This window comes from Salmo salar, chromosome 04 (genome assembly GCF_965601325.2).
Source record: "Salmo salar chromosome 04, fSalSal1, whole genome shotgun sequence".
Lineage (NCBI taxonomy): Eukaryota > Metazoa > Chordata > Actinopteri > Salmoniformes > Salmonidae > Salmo > Salmo salar.
The window spans coordinates 42,103,630-42,125,918 of record NC_138294.1 but is presented as its reverse complement, the minus strand read 5'-3'; the positions used below and the strand labels follow the sequence as shown (position 1 = coordinate 42,125,918).

General features: G+C 42.4%; 3 protein-coding genes across 4 annotated transcripts; 1 reads left to right on the top strand and 2 right to left on the bottom strand.

Annotated features, from left to right (window-relative positions):
* Nucleotides 1-2,643: 2,643 nt before the first annotated feature.
* On the bottom strand, nt 2,644-9,140 carry grk1b (G protein-coupled receptor kinase 1 b). The gene is given in 8 exon segments (XM_045717651.2): nt 2,644-2,933; nt 4,412-4,464; nt 4,466-4,608; nt 4,960-5,084; nt 5,190-5,273; nt 5,460-5,617; nt 6,551-6,672; nt 8,381-9,140. Coding segments are annotated over 8 exon segments (1,668 nt in total). The 5' UTR covers nt 9,074-9,140.
* A 3,930-nt stretch (nt 9,141-13,070) lies between these two features.
* LOC106603000 (uncharacterized) lies at nt 13,071-18,103 on the bottom strand. The gene is made up of 10 exons (XM_014196100.3): nt 17,778-18,103; nt 17,410-17,541; nt 17,080-17,228; nt 16,626-16,727; nt 16,360-16,437; nt 14,390-14,497; nt 14,148-14,246; nt 13,834-13,979; nt 13,431-13,634; nt 13,071-13,243 (listed from the first exon to the last, which is right to left on the bottom strand). The coding sequence occupies exons 2-10, from the start codon at nt 17,527-17,529 to the stop codon at nt 13,203-13,205; spliced, it is 1,047 nt and encodes a 348-aa protein (XP_014051575.1). The 5' UTR covers nt 17,530-17,541; nt 17,778-18,103; the 3' UTR covers nt 13,071-13,202.
* A 5-nt stretch (nt 18,104-18,108) lies between these two features.
* rangrf (RAN guanine nucleotide release factor) lies at nt 18,109-20,877 on the top strand. Of its 2 annotated transcripts, XM_014195894.3 has the most exons (7): nt 18,184-18,231; nt 18,343-18,408; nt 18,699-18,788; nt 18,912-19,028; nt 19,411-19,573; nt 19,981-20,075; nt 20,454-20,877. In XM_014195894.3, exons 3-7 carry the CDS (start codon nt 18,709-18,711, stop codon nt 20,578-20,580), a joined length of 582 nt encoding a protein of 193 aa, XP_014051369.1. In that variant the 5' UTR covers nt 18,184-18,231; nt 18,343-18,408; nt 18,699-18,708; the 3' UTR covers nt 20,581-20,877. The 2 variants fall into 2 exon arrangements, with proteins under 2 accessions (XP_014051368.1, XP_014051369.1); XM_014195893.3 differs by lacking the exon at nt 18,343-18,408 and having other exon boundaries at nt 18,109-18,231.
* Nucleotides 20,878-22,289: the final 1,412 nt, after the last annotated feature.

Sequence of the window (22,289 nt, the reverse complement as noted above, 5' to 3'; positions counted from 1 at the left end):
CAATGACTATATATTTTAGTTATTCCATTTTTATTAAGCTTGAAAAAAATATTTCAAAAATCTTCCACTTTGACATTAGAGAATTTTGTGTAGATTGTTGACAAAAAATGACAATTAAATACATTTTTATCCCACTTTGTAAGACAATAAAATGTGAAGAAATCAAAGGGTCTGAACACTTTTGCAAGGCACTATATATGTTTTACTAGACTATTGATAAAGAAAGTTAAACACTATGATCCTTATGATTCATACTTGGTTACATAAATTAGCAACCAGTTACTGATATATGGATCCAAGTAACGTGATTCAAATGGCTAAGTATTCGTTCCTGTATTAAGTCACTTTGTGTGCCCTATAGTAAAGTGACCACTTTTCTCCCTTCCCTAATGGCTTATTATGGTTTATTATGTGTTACTTATTTAAAATTAAGCATTATATAATCAACTTTGTGGGACATAGTGTAAAGTAAAGACTTGTCATGCTGTACAAAAATATAATCAAATGAACTGTTCATTACTGGTTGATGGTCTCACATTTTCTGGAGAGCACCAAGGGTAATTTCAGGATTGTAATACTTGGACTGCATTTTCCACTTAAGTGGCCTATTGTATATGGGTCTGGACAGTACATTTGAAATGCATAACAAGGTTATTTAGAGACTGACAGCAGCTCTGGCTAGCCTCGGCTGGTTATAATGGAAAAGGTGGAGGAAATTGAGCAGCCTGCTTTAAAAGCACAAAAACATATTTTTTTGACATTTACCTCTTGAAATTCGTAGACCACACTATTACTACACTTGATTACAGCTAGCTAAAACGTTTTTGTGATCAAAGACGCAATATTTACTTAGCTTGGTAGTTGTAGATGTAGTTTATGTAGCATTAGTTTCTGCCCATCTCTGCATGAAATTCCTGAATGCTTCCCCCCCTGAATGTAAGCTGGGAGGCAGCCATTCTGCATGCAAGGCAGATATTTCTATAAATACTGTGCTACATACCTGATTGATCGATGAAGAAATTGCCTCCCAGTCTACATTGAGGTCAATACAATTTATTCTTCCCAACTGTTCAGTAAGCCCTGCTCTAACGTGTTTTCAAAACACTGAGCCATGTCTGACTTTGAGACAATCAAGCTAGCCGCTTTGGGCAGACCATTCCAGCTGGGGACGCTGTATGACTGCCTTAGTGATACCCTCATTCCAGGCTGAATAACCACCAGGCTTAGGTTCCACTGGAAAGAGGGTAGAAGCTGGATCAGTAATGTGATGGAACATGTAATGTTTGTGCTTTTCTAATAACCAATTTCTGTGTTCTATTCATGTGCTTTTCTAATAATCTATTTCTGTGTTCATGCAAGTGACTGATTGAACGAATCCTCACTATCAGTATCTGCAATTTTGCAGTATGCCCAGAACCTTGAGAAAGAGAACTTTTGAGAAAGAGATATCTCAGTTTCAAGGTCTCAGCTTAGAGAGAAGAAGCCTCGTGAGGTATTGATCTGTCACCTGCATGAGCCAGTATTGGTCAGTCACATGAATGAAGCAAACGTTAATGATGAATGAATTACGCATGATGAGTAAGCAAAATAATGCAAATATAACTTGTCTGTATATAAAATAACTAACATGACTGCCCCAGGTAGAGCTCCTGATCGACGTGTGTACTTGGTGTATTGAGTTGGTTGGAACCTCTCCAGTGCACTGTGATGACCCTCCCACACTGTCTGCCGTATTCTCTCTTTGTTCTTGTTTCCTTATTAAAAATATTCACTCTCTCTCCCATTTTGTCTGGATTTACCCCGTACTATCTAAGTCATAGGAGAAGTCCTTAACTTGTGCTTTAGGTCCAGTATGTTTATGAAGTTGTTCAAAGATGTGGCTAAATTAGTTTGTTACAACATTGTCTCATTACGGGATATTGCAAGGAAAAGGTTTAGTGCATTTTTCCAGAGAAGTGTTACAGTATACCCCAATCCTTTACCTGATGGTCCTGCGACTAGTATCCTGTGACCGCATCCTATCACATCCTCTCCAGGGGATGTTCTTGTACATCAAGCTGCATCACACTACAAAACCAGGGGATAGGCTACTGCCCTATGAGCTGTTCTATGGGCTGTTACAAGGCTACTAACTGATGTAGAGCAAATAACTGTGCAGTACATTAGTGCATTGCGGGGTTTTATTCTTTGAGACTAAATTGTAAATCATAGTCCACAGACGCTGAGACGTGAATAGAGGACGGGTACGCGCAGTCGCGTTGTTTGGGAATTTTGGGGAGGTGCGCCCCCGTGGACAGTGTTCTCAGAGCTGCGTAGCTATGTCACAATGGGACGACAGACTATCGTCTCTACGTCTGTGGACTCTGAATTGCGCTTTAACGTAACATTTCAAACAGATTAGGTCTAGTTCTACGTAATTTCATGAAACATACAATAGTCATCTCAAGACTGCACGTCGTCATCAAAAATATCTTAAGTGAGAGAGATCTGGGAACCATAGTCATAACTGAGTATAAGTGCTCATCTAGGATCAGTTTAGCATTTTAGATCATGATGAATAAGAGAGGGGGAACCTGATCCTAGATCAGCACTCCTACTCTGAGACACTTGATAAATACCTGACTACTTTGACTGGCTCAGAGCTCAGAGCAGCACACAGGCCCCTCCCTTGGACTCTATAGGGATTTTGTTGGGGTCCAGGTCGTCAGGCAGATTGCCCCCTGGCGTCCAGAGGTTGAGCTCTCCGAACACCCCTGTCTCCATCTCCTCCTGCCAGGGGATGGGCACGTTGCCAGAAGAGAAGTCGTCATAGAACTCATTGTCCTTGGCGTCGATGACCACCCCCTTGATGGAGCTAAAGGCTCCCACTTCGTGGATGTCTTTGGCATACACCGCCTTGGGGTTCGGGACGAACGGTGCGGGCAGCATGCCAGAGGAGAGGGGAGGAGGAGAGAGTAGATGCATTATGGATATTGTAGTTCATCATGTTACAGTTATCAGGTTTGGGCCTGGATTCATTCTGATCAGCGGTAGATCCGCAATATAGCGTGCTTGAAATTGAAAGGCAATTTCTGATTGAGCTGACATATGCAGCGTTAACCGTGAATGCGGTCTCCACGAACATGGAAACTGTAACGTCTGCTTCCAACTCACACTCTCATACGCGTAGATCCCCTGAATGCAGCTCACTTTCCAGCCCACTTTTCACCTCACACTCTCACACACATAGATCCCTTGAACGCAGCTCACTCTCCAGATCTCAATCACCCGAATTCTGATCACCTGTTCACACACCTGTATGTCATTATCATACACTATTTAGTTCAGTTCTTTGCACCCTGTCATTGTGAGGTATTGTTTGTTTTTGACACACTTCTCTTCAGAGCTCTGTTTTTCATGTAATTTAATCCTCCCGTGTATGATAGTTTTGGCCTGCCTCACTTATGACGCCTTTTGCCTATTCCCTGCCTGTACTTTAGCCGATCGGATTTCCTGTTATTTACCTATTGCCTGATCTCCCAGACGGCGTTACTAGCCTTTTCCCTGCCTGTACTGTTGCCTTTTGGACCCCCTGTGTATGACCTTCTGCCTGCCCCTGGACCCAGCTACCTGCCTCCTCCTGTGGTCCTTTACATTAAACACCTGCTGTGTCCTGCGTTTGAAACCAGCTCTCTGTCTCCCTCGTGTTCATTACAGAAACATTGCTTTTAAAAGGTGCATTGCCAACGAAGCGCGATTGAATCCCCACCTTAAACTGTATAAAAACAAAACAAACACAGTTGGATTGAATTGACCAAATATGTAGTCGTTTACTCAATATTCAATGCATATCTTTGTGGATTTTGGTGTGTTTGTACTGTAGTACTGTAGTCTCTTGTTAACATAAATGGAGTAGCTGGCCAGTGGTTCTGAGTTTGGTGCCATTTGTATTCCTTATACCTATATACTGTACACTGAGTGTACAAAACATTAAGAACTGCTCTTTCCATGACATAGACTGACCAAGTGAATCCAGGTGAAAGATATGATCCCTTACTCATGTCACTTGTTAAATCCACTTCAATCAGTGTAGATGAAAGGGAGGATACAGGTTAAAGAAGGATTTTTAAGCCTTGAGACCATTGAGACATTGCTTGTGTATGTGTGCCATTCCGAGGGTGAATGGGCAAGACAAAAGTTTGAAGTGCTTTTTAACAGGGTATGGTAGTAGGTGCCAGGCACACCGGTTTGTGTCAAGAACTGCAACGCTGCTGGGTTTTTCACACTCAACAGTTTCCTGTGTGTACAAAAATGGTCCATCACCCAAAAGACATCCAGTCATGCCTCGACGAATTAAGAATGTTCAACTTTAGGAAGGTTTTCCTAATGTTTGGTTTACTCAGTGTAGATGGGATTATATATTTCTTACCTGCTTCCAAATGTCCCCAGTTGAGTTCTTTGAAGAAGGGCTGGGCCTTGAGCTGCACACTCGTTGTTCTTAAAGCCGAGACGCTTTACTGGATCTTTTTCCATCAGGCCTTCACAGATAGCCTTGCCGTCTTTGCGGAACTTGTCTGTGAACACCACTGCATCATTTAAGATTCACCGCTGCACCTCAGTGTTTTCAACCTGGGTGGAGTCAGAGGAATGAAGAAACCATTTCCATCAGCTAAAAAGTATTTGATAACACGTTTGATAATGTAATGCTTGATAATGTAATGTAATGCTTGACAATGTAATGCTTGATAATGCAATGCTTGATAATGTAATAATGAAATTATAACCTAATTTCTTCATATAGTATATCTAAGGTACGTTTAGGTTTTGAGCACCAATGCACATCCTTTAGATATTGGTGTTGGACATTTGTTTTCTGAATGTGGCCTGAATGCCTGACAGATCCTCTGGTGATCTATTGGTTAAGCCATTATGTTCCCAAGCAGAAGACTGGGGCTCACATCCCAACTGTTCCATTATTACCTTCTCTCCTCTGGTTCTGAAGGGGCCCTTGGCCTGGATCATCTCATACAGGGTGACCCCCAGGGTAAAGTAGTCCACAGTGTAGTCATACTCTTTATGCTCAATCGGCTCCGGAGCCATGAAGCCTGAGGAGAACCACACAGTAGTGTGAATATAGGCTGCGTCTGAAATGGAACCCTATTCCTTATATAGGACACTCCTTTTGACCAGGGCCTGTGTTTGCCAGGTACCTGGTGTGCCTGCATAGCCTTTCGTTTTGTCTTTTCCTGGTGGAAGCTCAACAGCAAGACCCAAATCAGACAGACGCACATGTCCTGAGCAGAAGAGCAAGTGAGGATGAAAAGAGTTATAGACTGCAAAAATGTCTTCTCCAGCGAGAATAGAGTAGAATAATAGAATCTAACTTTATTGATCCCTAGGAGAAATTAAGGTGAAAAGTGCCACCCACTATGGTTACATGGGCACACTTATAATGCTTATGGGGCACAGTGTGTTCCCACCTGCATCATCCAGCAGCACATTCTCTGGTTTCAGATCCCTGTAGATGATCCTGTGCTGGTGAAGATGCTCCATACCCATGATGATCTGGGCTGAGTAAAAACAAGCTCTCGTCTCATCGAAACCAGGGTTCTTCTCATCCACGTTGTATATGTGAAACCTGTGGTGACAGGGTGTCATCGGGGACAGTGGGGAGAGTTGAACAGAGTAGCAAGAGACATGATACTGTAGTGCAAGGGTTCGGCAACAGGCGGCCCGTGCCCCCCCCCCCCCCCCCCATGTTTTTAGTAAAAAACTTAACACATCATTCTTGGTAAAGAAAATACTGTAAATTTGCCCAGAATGCAGCTAATTCAGGAAATCTGTTCCTAAATATTCCCACAAATAAAATAAAAAATACATTTGTGATCGTAGACCAATGAGGGTCCCACTTTAAATGGACTACAATTTAATAGAGGCTTTATAAAGGCTTCATAGAGCATTCATAAATGTTTTATAAGGCCTATCTAATGTAGATGCGTCATAAGCAAAAGTCATGATATCATAGTGACATAATAGCTATGCCACATTTGGGAATGCACCAGATGTAATGACCTTCTATATCACCCTTTACATACAACACATTTATGTAGTGCTTATGAAGACTTTACGAATGCCCTGTAAAGTCTTAACAATTTGTACTTTGTTTATAATGTGAACACTTGTAATAATACAAGGCCGAAGACTGAGGGCAATCCCATGCAGGAGAGAAGCTGTGCTTAAAGTGGTCTCCCTCTCCGGAGCCGAGTACATCCTCTGATGTAGTGGCCTACGCACCTCAAGACCAGCCTGTATATTAGCCCTGAGGTTGATTGGTTTAGGCTGCTTAACAGGGATTACAGGGAGCACTGTGCCCACACTGTCAGGCCAGTGGCATTGGCAATGAAAGTAAACTATTATCGTGTGTGTGTGTGTGTGAGTGTGTGTGTGTGTGTGTGAGTGTGTGTGTGTATGTGTGTGTGTGTGTGTGTGTGTGTGTGTGTGTGTGTGTGTGTGTGTGTGTGTGTGTGTGTGTGTGTGTGTGTGTATCAGGCCTGCGTGTGTGTAACACTACCTGAGATCTCCTCCGTTCATGATGGTCATAACTAGACAGAGGTTAGTCTTGGTCTGGAAGGCATACGATACGATAAAACGACTGTGCACCTTCGCCAGAATACGTTTCTCCACGATCGCTCCCTAATACAAATCCTTCATGGAAACAAATCAGCCAACTGTAAATGTAAAAGGCCTAACCTTGCTAAAAACAAATCCCCGATGGGATAATAAAGATACCTTGAACCTTTCACAGCCCTATATGAACATAGCCATGTTCTACAAACTAAGAAATAAAGGTAGATTATGAATGGTAATTGCAGCCAAAGCTCAGTAGAAACACATAAACCTAGACAGAGGCAAAATACCATGGAGTGTTTAAGAAAAAAACACTGATGTGATGATAGCTTGATAGGATCCTTGAAACCTCCATCACACAGTCATACTGCCATACTAACACAAGCATTAAAAATAAGCTGTCGTACTAACTAAGCCATACAGTAGCAGACATAACAAACGCTATTTTGCTGTTACACCACACCTTGTTGGTTAGCTGGAATCATTTTGCAATAGGAGATTTTGCTGTTCAGTTGCCATGTGCGATGCTTGAGGCTACTTTATGCTGGGTCCATTTGGTTATCAGCAGACTGACTATACTGTATCATGACTGTAATCCTTTATTGAGAACAGAGGACGTCATGGCTACTATTTGGCAGAGGGACAGAAAGGTTTACAACAAGTGTTGGTTCTGGCTTCTGGCCCAACCTGCTGTGCTGTGCTGTGCTGTTCAGTACTGTACATTGTTTCCAGGCCACACAAACACACCCACAACCCAAAGCTCGGAATCTAGTAGAAGAACACCAGAGTCCTCAGGCAGTAGCCTCAACAACAGACTCATTTATATCCTGTACTCACACACGCATGCACACACACACACACACACACACACACCTGCTATATCCTACTGTACTGTGTGAGGTATACGGTTTCCACTTTTCAGGCCCGAGTCAGCCTGGTTTGAGCAAAAGATTAATACTACCCACTAATGCGTAGACAAGCAGGAGGGCTAATGCCAGGGACACTAGCTCTCTATGTCTGGCTGCTCTGAGCTGCTTTACACCTGGGGTCTCTCACAGAGACACAAGCCTCTTGCCCTTGATTAGGGTGAACTAAATCTCTCTCTGCTGTGCTCACATAGCTGCCTGGTGTAATCTTGTCTCACTAGCTAGTACATCTTGGAACACTTTGCATAAGGACCTGAAACTAGATCATTTTATTCCAATAGATGCTTATAAATCACAGTTTGGATGGCTACTGACCACGAATTGCACATGTTTTATAAACCTGCTCTTTTAAGCTTTCTTATGCACTGTGCACCATTTTAACTTCCATTCATTGTTGATTTATGTTGTGTTTACAATGTACTGTACGCTGCTTTCTTGACCAGGCCTCACTTGTAAAAGAGTGTCAATGAGGTCAATGTGACCTCTCTGGTTAAATAAAGGATAAATAAATAGAAAAATTACTCCTGTGCCCCTTTTATACCTGTAGCTGGCTGTGTCCATGTGCTTTATTAAGTAGGTGTTCTGTTGATGTTTGGGCAGTCTTGGGCAGTCTTGACTCAATAACTAGAACTCTCTTTCAGCTTTTCAACCTGACTGTGTTTAACATGTGGAATTTGCTGTGTTGATGTTTAAGAAAAAGTGTGAAAAAGCTGTGTGTTTGACTGATTGATTGATTGTTGTGTTTGTTGGACACAGAGTTTAGGGCTACAGTGGTGAGAGGTTACAAGTTTACGTTTCATTCACTTCATTCAAGTAACAGCCACTACAAGGGAGTGAATATTTTTTACCTCGTAGCCTTTATGTTTCTTGAGCCTTTTTTTGTCCAGCTTTTTGTTGGCATACATCTTGCCTGTGGCCTTCATCTGGCAGGCGTGTACCTCCCCAAACCCTCCCTTCCCCAGCACTCTGAAATCCATGAACCAGTCCTCATCAATGGGCTGGGTTTCCAACCACTTGAACTGGATGTAACGCAGAAAGTACATGCTGTTCTTGAAGCCGGACATAGCCTTGGCCTCCAGGTGCTTTAAAAGCTGCTGCTCACTCTCCTTGAACAGGTCTCCGCGGATGTTGTTGTGGTCTTCCTTGACGCGTGTCACAGCCTTGTCCTCCAGGAAGCTGCAGAAGATCTTGGATTCGTAGAACTTGTTGACGATCTTCTGGGCCTTCTGCACCCGGTACTTCTCCTGGGTGATGTTGTAATCCTCCATGTCCTTCCAGAGTTCGCAGGCGTTCTTGTGGGTTGCATCACTCTCCAGGTACTGCTGGAAGAGCCGTTTGCCAATGGGCTGCTTGACACACATGCTGTCGAAGCCGGAGTCCACCGTGGTCTTCATGTGCTCGCTCTTCTTGATGTGCGGGAGGTTGAGCTTGGCACGAAACTTCTTGTCACGCATGGTCGACGCCGCCGTGCCATCGACACTACCACGGGCTGACACATAGGCCGAGTTGGCCACAATGTTTTGCAGACCACCCATATCCATGGCTGGACCTCCACCTAGTACATGGTAGAAGAAGAAAGGAGTTAAATATTTTGCATTTATTTATTGATCTAAAGGTTATGAAGAACACACTGGTTGCCATACACAAGGTCGCTGGTTCAATTTCCGATGTGGTATTTGTTTTCTAAACTTACCCCAACTCTTAACCCTCAAGTTAACCAATTGGGATTTCTGCCTAAATTTAACCCAATCCCTGACCATAACCACTCACATTGCTTGCCTAAACGTAACCCGACCCTAACCTTAACCAATTGGGATTACTTCCCTAAACTTAACCAATCACATTGCTTGCCAAAATGTAGCTTCCCTCCGAACAAGACAAATTTCATTCTGCCATTTATTACCTTGTCTTAAACCATGCCAGTGGAGAATTGTAGATCTTTAATTATGTCTTTGTAACAGAGGTCTCTTGAGTTGAGATTTACCTTAATCCTGTGCCCTGGACCGGATACAAGTATTGAAAGTGATACTGTTCAAGTTAACTGGATAAGTCGTGGGTTCTGAATCTCCCAAAGCCAATTAAGACTATCTCTGTTAATAACTCAGTTTTGATCTGCTGCCACTGACATGTGGTTAGATGGCAAACTCAATCATGTTTAAAGGTGCGGTGGAGTGGGATAGGTTTTAAGCAAGAAGAATATGTGTTACCCAAACGACTCTATTTCAACAACATTCACTATTCTGTTACACAGTTGTTATGCAATGAATCTTATTTAACCAAATTATTTGATACCTTCGATATGTATGCAGTGTTGGTCAGGAAGTATTTTAATGCTTTCTAATTTGCACAATCTATTTTGGTGCAAAACTGAGTCAATCCTCTTACCATAACAGGTTTTTGTTAAATCGTCTAACAGTTGATTAGACAAACAGTGCCTTCAGTATTCATACCCCTTGACTTATTCAACATTTTGTTGTGTTACAGCCGGAATTCAAAATGTATTAAATGTTTTTTTTCTCAACCATCTACACAATACTCCATAATGACAAAGTGAAAACATGTTTTTAGAAATGTTTGCAAATTAATTGACAATGAAAAACAGAAATATCTCATTTACATAAGTATTCACATCCCTGAGTCAACACTTTGTAGAAGAACCTTTGGCAGCGATTACAGCTGTGAGTCTCTGAGAGCTTTCCACAACTGGATTGTGCAACATTTGCACATTATTATTTTCAAAATTCTTCAAGCTCTATCAAATTGGTTGTTGATAATTAATTAGACAACCATTTTCAGGTCTTACCATAGATTTTCAAAACTGTAACTTGGCCAGTCAAGAACATTCACTGTCTTTTTGGTAAGCAACTCCAGTGTAGATTTGGCCTTGTGTTTTAGATTATTGTCCTGCTGAAAGGTGAATTCATCTGACAGTGTCTGGTGGAAAGCAGACTGAGATCCAGGTTTTCGTCCAGGATTTTGCCTGTGCTTAGCTCCATTCCATATCTTTCATAATCCTGAGAAACTCCCCAGTCCTTAACGATTACAAGCATACCCTAAACATGATGCAGCCACCACAACACTTGAAAATATGGAGAGTGGAACTCGGTAATGTGGTGTATTGGATTTGCCCCGAACATACAGTTCTTTCGGAAAGTATTCAGACCCCTTGACTTTTCCCACATTTTGTTACATTACAGCCTTATTCTAAAATTGATTCAATAATTTTTTGCTCATCAATCTACACAAAATAACCCATAATGACAAAGCGAAAGCAACTTTTTATTAATTTTAGCAAATTTATAAGAAACAGAAATACCTTATTTACATACGTTTTCAGACCCTTTGCTATGTGACTCAAAAATGAGCTCAGGTGCATCCTGTTTCTATTGATCATTCTTGAGATGTTTCTGCAATTTGATTGGAGTCCACCTGTGGTAAATTCAATTGATTGGACATGATTTGGAAAGGCACACACTTGTCTATTTAAGGTCCCACAGTTGACAGTGCATGTCAGAGCAAAAACCAAGCAATGAGGTTGAAGGAATTGTCCGTAGAGCTCCGAGACAAGATTGTGTTGAGGCACAGATCTGGGGAAGGGTACCAAAACATTTCTGCAGCATTGAAGGTCCCCAGGAACACAGTGGCCTCCATCATTGTTAAATGGAAGAAGTTTGGAACCCCCAAGACTCTTCCTAGAGTTGGACGCTCAGCCAAATTGAGCAATCGGGGGAGAAGGGCCTTATTCAGGGAGGTGACCAAGAACCCGATGATCACTCTGACAGAGCTCCAGAGTTCCTCTGTGGAGATGGTTGTCCTTCTGGAAGGTTATCCCATCTCTGCAGCACCACCAATCAGGCCTTTATGATAGTGGCCAGACGGAAGCCAATCCTCAGTAAAAGGCACATGGCAGCCGCTTGGAGCTTGCCAAAAGGCACCTAAAGGACTCTCAGACCATGAGAAACAAGATTCTCTGGTCTGATGAAACCAAGAGAATGAACTCTTTGGCCTAAATGCGAAGTGTCACGTCTGGAGGAAACCTGGCACCATCCCTACGGTGAAGCATGGTGGTGGCAGCATCATGCTGTTGGGGTGTTTTTCAGCAGCAGGGATTGGAAGACTAGTCCGGATCGAGGTAAAGATGAACGGAACAAAGTACAGAGAGATCCTTGATGAAAACCTGCTCCAGAGCACTCAGGACCTCAGATTGGGGCGAAGGTTTACCTTCCGACAGGACAACGACCCTAAGCACACAGCCAAGATAATGCAGGAGTGGCTTCGGGACAAGTCTCTGAATGTCCTTGAGTGGCCCAGCCAGAGCCCGGACATGAACCCAATCTAACATCTCTGGAGAGACCTGAAAATAGCTGTGCAGTGACGCACCCCATCCAATCTCACAGAGCTTGAGAGGATCTGCAGAGAAGAATAGGAGAAACTATACAGGTGTGCCAAGCTTGTAGCGTCATATTGAAGAAGACTCGAGGCTATAATTGCTGCCAAATGTCCTTCAACAAAGTACTGAGTAAAGTGCCTGAATACTTATGTAAATGTGATATTTCAATTTTGTCTTTTTTATAAATGTTTTACCTGTTTTTGCTTTGTCGTTATGGGGTATTGTGTGTAGATTGATGAGAAAAAAATAACCAATGTAATCAATTTTAGAATAACTTTTTTGAATAATTCAAGGGGTCTGAATACTTTCTGAATGCACTGTACGTGCAATAAGGTGTTTTAAACAGTAACTCGTCTTTTTTTGGAAGTTGTAATGACTAATACTCCTTTTAAAAGGTGCAATATGCAGAAACCCCTCCGCCTTTTCCTGGTTGCTAAAATTTTAATAGTTTGCCTAATTTCAGTTTAGGTGAGAAAATAAGAGGTCATTGTGTAACGAGAATTATTGTACCATCTAAACCACTGTAAAATATATTTTCCATAACCAAAAATATTGTATTTTTAGCTGGTGTACAAAACCGAAAGTTAAAGACGCAAAAACAAAATTTAAGAACCGAAAGCATAGAAATACTGTACATAGAACAGATCTACCGTTTCTTAGACTTGCTTCAATGAGAATGACAGATCTATAACTCTCATTTCTATGTGAATTTGATCAGGTCACCCGAAAAGTTACATATTGCAGCTTTAAATTGAGGTTGTTGAGCTCTCCATATAAGTTTGGGGGGTTCCTCCTCATTGTCTGTAGCTTCCCTGCCTGAACACACATGCCTAAGCTAACCACAGCAGGTGGTACTGTCTATTGACATGCATAGACATGTGGATGCAGAAGCTGTCTGAAACTCTGAGTCAGAAAAAAGCACTTCAAAAGTAAAGAGGTGATATCAAGAGATTGTATCTCTATTTCCAACACCTATTTAGTCACAAAATGACTGACTACACTAAGGTTAGGACTTGGCAGTGTCTCCACAGTACCCTCTGGTGTTAACAGAAGGGATGATCAACTTTCAAGGAAGTCATTGGTTAAATTAAAATCCTGACTGGGATAGTAATAAAAAACGACAACAAGAGAATAACGTTTTGAGGTGTGCATTTATTACAAGTCTATTGATGTAGTAACACATCGGTACTGTACACCTTGACTCATACAGGTGGGGTGAAACATAAGCATGGTGATGGTGATGGCGCAGAGACAGTGGCCAAGACACAGACACCCACTCATCACTTATCCGAGGGAGTTGTCTTCTTCTTCGCCATATCTACTGAAGATAAAAGGAGAGCTTGTTATTCATTCAGTTCCTCCTTTTAGTTCTTTCTAAGAACGAACATAATCCCTCATGATGACAGTTTGTGACTAACCATGATGTATGTGTGCAGTAGACTGCAGTGTAGATAATAGCAAGTCTCATATCATGTTCATTACAGTGTCATATCATGTGTGCAACTCACCTGTCTGTGTCCGCTTGCTCATCGGTGCTGCGTATCCCCCACCACTGGCGGTGAAGCTGCAATAGTTTAGCTTGGGGACGATGTAATCCGCATTCTCCGTATCGTCATCCTCATCGTCATCTTCGACTATGGATCTCCGAGCCAGGAGCACCTCTTTGTCTTCTCTGAAGTGGGCTTTCCTCAGCTGCTCAAAGCTGGGTCTCACTGTGAGAATGAATCAATCAATCAATCAATGCATGAATGAATTCAACAAGGTGATTGTCAGGTGAGAAGGCAGCAGATAAAATAGAACCACAATGCTCTTAGCTTTCAACCTCTACTCAATGCACAGGCAGGATGCATTTGGGGGTGATTATTCAATACCGTGGAGTACTGTAATTGTGTGCTTTTTTTATCTACTCACTGTAGAGATCTATGTCTGCACTCTCCTCTGTGGCCAAAGACTTTGCCTCTGTTGCCTGCTTTGACGGGCCCATCATCCCGTGTTGTGAGGTGTCCTTAGGTTGATCTAATTGGTTTCGGTTTGGATACTGATTTGAGGCCGATGAACTAAAGGCAAAAATGTATTAAGTTGAAGCGTAGTCAGTAAGAAACTGAAAGACATACTGAATAAGAGTTTCCCGTAAAATCACACAATCATCTTGGGCCTTATAGCATAGGGTACTGATAACGTCTATATGTGTTTGTGCCTGAATATATTTGTCTTCGTGTTCTCACTTCTTCCCAGGCTTCAGAGGAGACCACGGAGGCTGGCTGTAAGAGGTGCTGGTAGTGCTGTGGCTGGGTCCTGCATCGTCCCTGAGGGACAGGGACTGCCTAAAGGAGAGGACAGAAACACACAAGATAGGTCATTAGAGGGAGAGGGAGAGAGAGGGAGAGAGGGAGATGGACACAGAATGGTCTATGCCAATGATACCCTTTCACTTGCATTTGCACCTAGTAAATAGGCCAACAGTTACCATGCCACAGAGGCAGTGAACCCATCATCTGCCTTCATCCAAGGGTTGTCTGTGAAGGGAGGCTGAGTAGCCATAATACTCATCTCATTCCAGCTCTGGCTCTTCTTCCTGAGAAATAATATTAGGTCAGATAAGGAATAATAAACCAATCAACCATGTGGATATGATTGTTTTTTTTGAGTTTTAGACAAAGCCTGATGCTATTAGTGGAGGCATGGCATCTTAGGTGTTCTCCAATCAATGTAATTCCCCATTGCAATGAAGGGACACTTTGCCTGACTGTGTTTGACATACAGTACCAGTCAAAAGTTTGGACACAACTACTCATTCAAGGGGTTTTTCTTAATTTTTACTATTTTCTACATTGTAGAATAAAAGTGAAGACATCAAAACTATGAGATAACACATGGAATCATGTCGTAACCAAAAAAGTGATATTCAAATCAAAATATATTTTAGAATTTAGATTCTTCAAAGTAGCCACCCCTTGCCTTGATGACAGCTTTGCACACTCTTGGCATTCTCTCAACCAGCTTCACCGGGAATGCTTTTCTAACAGTCTTGAAGTAGTTACCACATATGCTGAGCACTTGTTGGCTGATTTTCCTTCACTCTGTGTTCCAACTCTTCCAAAACCAGGTCGGGAGATTGTGGAGGCCAGGCCATCTGATGCAGCAGTCCATCACTCTCCTTCTTCAAATAGTCCTTACACAGCCTGGATGTGTGTTTTGGGTCATTATCCTTTACAAAAAAACAAATAATAATCCCACTAAGCGCAAACCAGATGAGATGGCGTATCGCTGCAGAATGCTGTGGTAGCCATGCTGGTTAAGTGTGCCTTCTAAATAAATCACTGACAGTGTTACCAGTAAAGCATCCCCACACCACACACCTCCTCCTCCATGCTTCACGGTGAGAACCACACATTCGGAGATAATCTGTTCACCTACTCTACGTCTCACAAAGACAGAGTGGTTGTAACCAAAAATATCAGATTTCCACTGGTCTAATGTTCATTGCTCGTGTTTCTTGGCCCAACCAAGTCTCTTCTTTATTATTGTTGTCCTTTAGTAGTGGTTTCTTTGCAGCAATTCGACCATGAATGCCTGATTCACACAGTCTCCTCTGAACAGTTGATGTTGAGATGTGTTTGTTACTTGAACTCTGTGAAACATTTATCTGGGCTGCAATCTGAGGTCAGTTAAGTATAATGAACTTATCCTCTGCAGCAGAGGTAACTCTGGATCTTCCTTTCGTGTGGCGGTCCTCATGAGAGCCCGTTTCATCAAAGCGCTTGTTGGTTTTTGCGACTGCACTTGAAGAAACTTTCAAAGTCCTTGAAATGTTCCGCATTGACTGACCTTCATGTCTTGAAGTAATAATGGACTGTCGTTTCTCCTTGCTTATTTGAGTTGTTCTTGCCATATTTACATTTACATTTACATTTAAGTCATTTAGCGGACGCTCTTATCCAGAGCGACTTACAAATTGGTATAATATGGACTTGATCTTTTACCAAATAGGGCTCTCTTCTGTATACCCCCCTACCTTGTCACAACACAACTGATTGGCTCAAACGCATTAAGAAGGAAAGAAATTCCACAAATTCAAATTCACTTTTAACAAGGCACACCTGTTAATTGAAATGCATTCCAGATGACTACCTCATGAAGCTGGTTGAGAGAATGCTACGAGTGTGCAAAGCTGTCATCAAGATAAAGGGTGGCTACTTTGAAGAATCTCAAATATAAAATATATTTAGATTTGTTTAACACTTTTTTGGTTTCTACATGATTCCATATGTGTTATTTCATAGTTTTGATGTCTTCACTAGTATTCTACAATGTAGAAAATAATAAAGAAAAACCCTGGAATGAGTAGTTGTGTCCAAACGTTTGACTGGTACTGTACATCAAGACAGATACAGCATATCTGATGCATAACACGCAATGTTCTTTCTGTCCTCTTACCTCTTACTCATACACAGACATATCTGTTCTCCTGATGTACTGGTGCCTGCACCTCCATCCAACATGGTGACACTACACCTGAGAAGGAAGAGGAGGAGGAGGAAGAAGAAGAAGAAGAAAAATGTCTATTGTCCACAGTAAATTGAGATTTGTCTTTTTACTTAATTCACTGAAGATGACTGATCAATGAATTGTAGGTGCAATGGCAGTATGTCCACTATGGATATCAATTTCCCTATATACCTCCATCATTCTAATCTACTCACAGATGAGGCCCAGGTTTGACATCCTTACTCCCTGACACAGGCATCAGCCAGGAGTGACAGCTAGTGGCTAGGATGTTGCCCTCGTCCCATCTCTGTCTCTTCCTGAAACATAGGCAAGGACCACAGAGATATAAAACCTAGATGGCGCACCTCCTCGTATCTTCTTGATTTTATATCTCAGGACAGTGGAGATGGCTGAATGGTGAGTAGAATATAATTAGGCCTATTAAGAATGGTGGAAATACAGTGCACAAGGTTCAATCAAACCTTTCAGGCATGAAACAGATGGATAACAAAAGCTTGTTGATATTGAATTTAGTAAATGTAAGTAAACCAATGTGCAATGCACCCCAAGCAATGTGCAATGCACCCATCCTCCGTCACTGAGGGATAATAAGGGAGGAAATAAAATAAGGGGGAAATAAAAAGGACCTGCAAATTAAAAGGACCTCACCGAAATTTAGAACTGTTACAATCTTTCTGTGTTTCCGTCACCCCAGAGCTGATGCTGGTCCTGAGGATGCCTTTGAGGGGCATGCTTGGGTTGGATAGTGATGCTGAGTTGGAACCAAGGCTGAGGTGGCACTGCAGCTGGGACAGGGACTGAAACAGAATAGAATATATACTTTGTCTATTTTAACAACTGAAATTTGTATTCTGCCTGACTCAAACGTCGCTGTCCCAGTCCCCGTCACCCCAAATACACATGTATGTTAAGTGGCACAGAGCCAGCCACAGAGCAGCATCCCTGGTTGTAGAGTGGTTTTAGGGGTTAAGGTGGTACCTGGCAGCTCAGGGGGCAGTCGGGATTGTGAACTAAAAGCTCTGGTTCATCAGATGGATGAGAATTCTTCAGAATGCCTCTCAGGGTCATCAATGATGATCCAGCACCAGAGTCTGTCATTGCATGTGACACCTATAGATGAGAGTCTGAGACTGAACTTCAGTGGGGAAATTGTATTGTGTCAAAAATTAACATTTGAGTCTGTTAGACTCTTCCATCAGTCAAAAGCGGTGTCCCTATGCCTCCCTATGATATCTACCTATGCTAGATATAGACCATTTTGAGGTAGAAAAACATCTGACAAACATAATTTGAGTTTTTTTTGCATAATCATCACTGATTTCAGAAGATATTTGCCATTCACTTACCTCATTCGGTTGAAGGTCACTTTCCGTTAAAATGGTTAATTGATTGATTTGATCTCAACAAAAAAGCGTGTTAGCTGTCACAATGACTGAGCCATGTAATTCTGTAGTGACGCAATAGAAGGGTTGTGATGTAATAAAGAAAGTACGAGGAAAATGAAGTTTTACTACTTTTTTTAATGTACTTTATCTTTTGTAGTCTCTTTGGTTTTGGGTACCGTGATTTCTTCTCAAGAAACACTTGCAAACGAAGAACATTTATATTTTAGACCATGTAGCTGACGTTCAGCCGATGTTCGCTAGATGGCAGGACCTTTCTAGCCATTACGTCGCGGGGACCGATTTTTTCTGCTTGTACGTCTCTGTTTTCAGTATTTACTTCCGCCAATAAAAATGGCAGCTTTGTAGCCCTTCGTGTTGTGTTTTTGTGTTGTCTTAAGTGCTTACAAAAACAAAGGTAGGTTGATACAAGTTTTGATTAACTGTAAAAATGAATACCAGTGGTTTATTCGCTGATGTTGTGATTGAATAGCGGGTACCTAAATAATGGATGTATCAATGACTTAAGTGTAATGGAACTGAGAGTCATGATCAAGTGCTAACACAGCATATGGATCTGTGCAACACTGCTGCAGTAAGTGCATATTTTTTATTCGAAAGATTATTTCTCGCTGATATGAAAGATAAGGGGAATATCAGCATATGTTTCAAAAACTGCTTCACGAGCAATAATTATTGACGTTTCGTAAAACACAGCCTCGGGAATTGTAGTTCACAAGCAGGCAACCGTAAGCGAAGCTAACCGCTGAAAACCCTACAGATAAGGGTTTTGAAGAGCTAAATAAGAATGCTGATAACTCCCTAATGAGCCCGCCCCACAAGTCTCTCTCTAATTTAGCGCCCTGTCTATTTAATTTCCCCTAGTTCCTCCAGAATGCAGAACGCCACAGTGGGTCGTCCTCTATTTGGAGGAGCCCTGTCAGCCACCATCCCTCACAGTGCCAAAGACATCAGGTGAGACTAAATATCATGATCAACACATTTCTATGGTCAACACTGTCAGCTGCAGAGGGAAAGCTGAACTGTCTCAAGAGCACATTTACCCCCCCCCCCCCCACCCTCCTTGTATATGAGCAGTGAATTGAGGGAGATTCCAGACAACCAGGAGGTTTTTGCCCACGACCACAGTGACCAGAGCATCATCGTTGAACTACTAGAGTTACAAAACCATGTCCAGAATGAAGACGCTGCCAGGTATGCACCAAAATTGTGGTGCGAGTGCATCCCAAATGGGACCCTATTCTCTTTATAGTGCACACTACTTTTGACCAAGGTTCATAGGGCTGTGGTCAAAAGTTGTGCACTATATGTAGAAGAGTGCTATTTAGGATGAATCCTGTGTGTTTTTGCAGTGATTGACTTGGGCAGGAGCTCACAGGAACTGAGTACTGGCACCTCAAATTTTCTAGGTTTTGAGTTCCTGCACGTCTTTATAGATTTTAGCTCAAAAGTATTGTAGCGTTCCTCCACCTATGTATGAACAATGCCAGCACATATTTCAGTCCAAGTCAAGCATTGCAATAGGAAGTGCTCACTGCTCAGCCTCCCCTTTCTTAACGTAACCTTTGACCTTTAGGTACCACTTTGAGGATGTAGCAGGGAGCAACAAGGCATCGGCCCCAGGGACATCAGAGGTCAGGACTGTGGTGGCCTTGCCCAAGTCAGACCTCTCCCTGGAGGAGTGCAGCTCTGCCTTTCTGCTCACTGGAACACAGTGTGTGTCCAAGTTCAATGAGGAAGTACGTCTGTCTGTTTCTTTCTTAGTTTTGAAAATATATTTATTCTTAGTAAAATCGTAACCTTGTTTTTCTGAAAGGGAAAGTAAGTGCACTGTGACCTCTGACAATCTCACCTGCAGCCTCACGTGTCAATTCACAACCCTTTGCACAAACAGTAATTCCCATTCACCTTGGTAGTCATGTGTCCTATGCTCAAGAGGATTTATAGCCTAGTCTTTTCAGGAAATGCACAAGTGCTAGTCTTTTCCTTGTCACAGTCAGAAGGGTCATGTCAATTGCGGTTATATAGTCTGAAACCATGTGGAGGTTTATGGCATTCACCTCAACTGTTGGTAAACTCTATTTGAACTGTTCCAGCTCTGGATCCTTTAGAATTGTATCTTATTTTGTTGCGTTCCTTCCTCCAGGCCAAAAATACAGTGACCATTCACCTTGGCCTGTTCCGACTACCACAGTTCTCTACGGATGTTCTGGTGACCTTCAACGACCCCCTCAGCATAAGGTGAGGTTATACAGGGTGTTTGTCCCAAGTGGCACCGTATTCCCTATATAGTGCACTACTTTTGAACAGTGCCCATAGGGGACTCCTGTCTATCCCTGGTGTTTTGTGAAATAGAAGACGTTAAATATATATATATTTTTTTATTTTATTTTTGTCATATATGGATAAAGCATAGGTAGAGCATAATCTAGGCTAAAGGTACTACTTTATATTAATATAAATGAAACTGAAAACAGGGTATCAATGTTTTCATTGTAACTACTATAACTTGTTACAGATGCTATTGCCATGGTATTACCACGTTTTCCTAAGCTGCCTGTTAAGCGCTACTCCTTTTCCCTAACCTCTCCCGTCCCCCTCTCCTCTCTGGCCTCCCAGCCCTGGCAGCAGCAGTGCAGTGGGGATGGGAGGAGAGCAGCAGGAGGACATGGATCCATGGACGCTACAGGACTTCCAGCGTTTACTGCAGTCTCTCAGACTACACGACCCAGGCGTGTTTGGATAGAAGAGGGCTTCAGGTCCAGCCCGCCACACCGCTTCAACAGACATTGCCATTACACTCATCTCCAATCTTTTTGTACTCTCAGACGGACATAATGTAATATGCAAGTCACTGGTCACAGTAAAAACCACTCAAGATTGCGCTTTGGTTTTGGTTGTCTTCTCATGGTATCATTTGTGTTTACTTAAATTGTATGAACTTAGCTTATGCTGATATTATACTGAACAAAAATATAAACGCAACATGTAAAGTGTTGGTCCCATGTTTCATGAGCTGAAATAAAAGATCCCATTAACGTTCCATATGCACAATCTTATCTCTCAAATTTTGTGCACAAATTTGTTTACAACCCCGTTAGTGAGCATTTCTCCTATGCCAAGATAATCCATCCACCTGACAGGTGTGGCATATCAAGAAGCTGATTAAACAGCATTAGCATTACACAGCTGCACCTTGTGCTGGGGACAAAAGGCCATTCTAAAATGTGCAGTTTTGTCACACAACACTGGCACAGATTGTCTCTAGTTTTGAGGGAGTGTGCAATTGGCACGCTGACTGCAGGAATGTCCACCAGAGCAGTTGCCAGAGAACTGACTGTTAATTTCTCTACCATAAGCTGCCTCTAATGTAGTTTTAGAGAATTTTACAGTACGTCCAACCGGCCTCGCCACGCCAACCCAGGACCTCCACATCCAGCTTCTGCGGGATGGTCTGAGACAAGTCACCCAGACAGCTGATGAAACTGGGTTTGCGCAACCAAAGAATTTCTGCACAAACTCAGTTTGTGCATGCTGCATACGTCGTCCTCCCCAGGGTCTTGACCTGACTGCAGTTCGGCGTTGTAACTGACTTCAGTGGGCCGCTGGAGAAGTGGGCTCTTGACGGATGAATCCCGGTTTCAACTCTACCGGGCAGATGTCAGACCGCGTGTATAGAGTCATGTTGGCGAGCAGTTTGCTGATGTCAATGTTGTGAACAGGGTGCCCATGGTGGCGGTGGGGTTACATTATGGGCAGGCATAAGCTACGTACAACAAACACAATTGCATTTTATCGATGGCAATTTGAATTCACAGAGATACCGTGACGAGATCCTGAGACCCATTGTCATGCCATTCATCCACCTCCGTCACCTCATGTTTTAGCATGATAATGCACTGCCCCGTGTCACAAGGATCTGTACACAATTCCTGGAAGCTGAAAATGTCACAGTTCTTCCATTGCCTGCATACTCACCAAACATGTCACCCATTGCGCATGTTTGGGATGCTCTGGATCGATGTGTACGACAGCATGTTCCAGTTTCCGCCAATATCCTGCAAGTTCGCACAGCCATTGAAGAGTGGTGGAACAAAATTCCACAGGCCACAATCAACAGCCTGATCAACTCTATGTGAAGGAGATGTGTCGCTCTGCATGGGGCAAATGGTAGTCACACCAGATACTGACTGGTTTTCTGACCCACGCCCCTACCTTTTCTATCTGTAGTTCCAGTCATGTGAAATCCATAGATTAGGGCCTAATGAATGTATTTAAATTGACTGATTTCCTTATATGACCTGTAACTCAGTCAAATCTTTGAAATTGTTGCATGTTGCGTTACTATTTTTGTTCAATTTTAATCCGAAGTCTGAGCATTCACTATAAACTGAAAATCAGTGAAGTTGCAACCTTTTCACTTTGCCATTTCCTTCACTTGTCATCTCCTTGGCA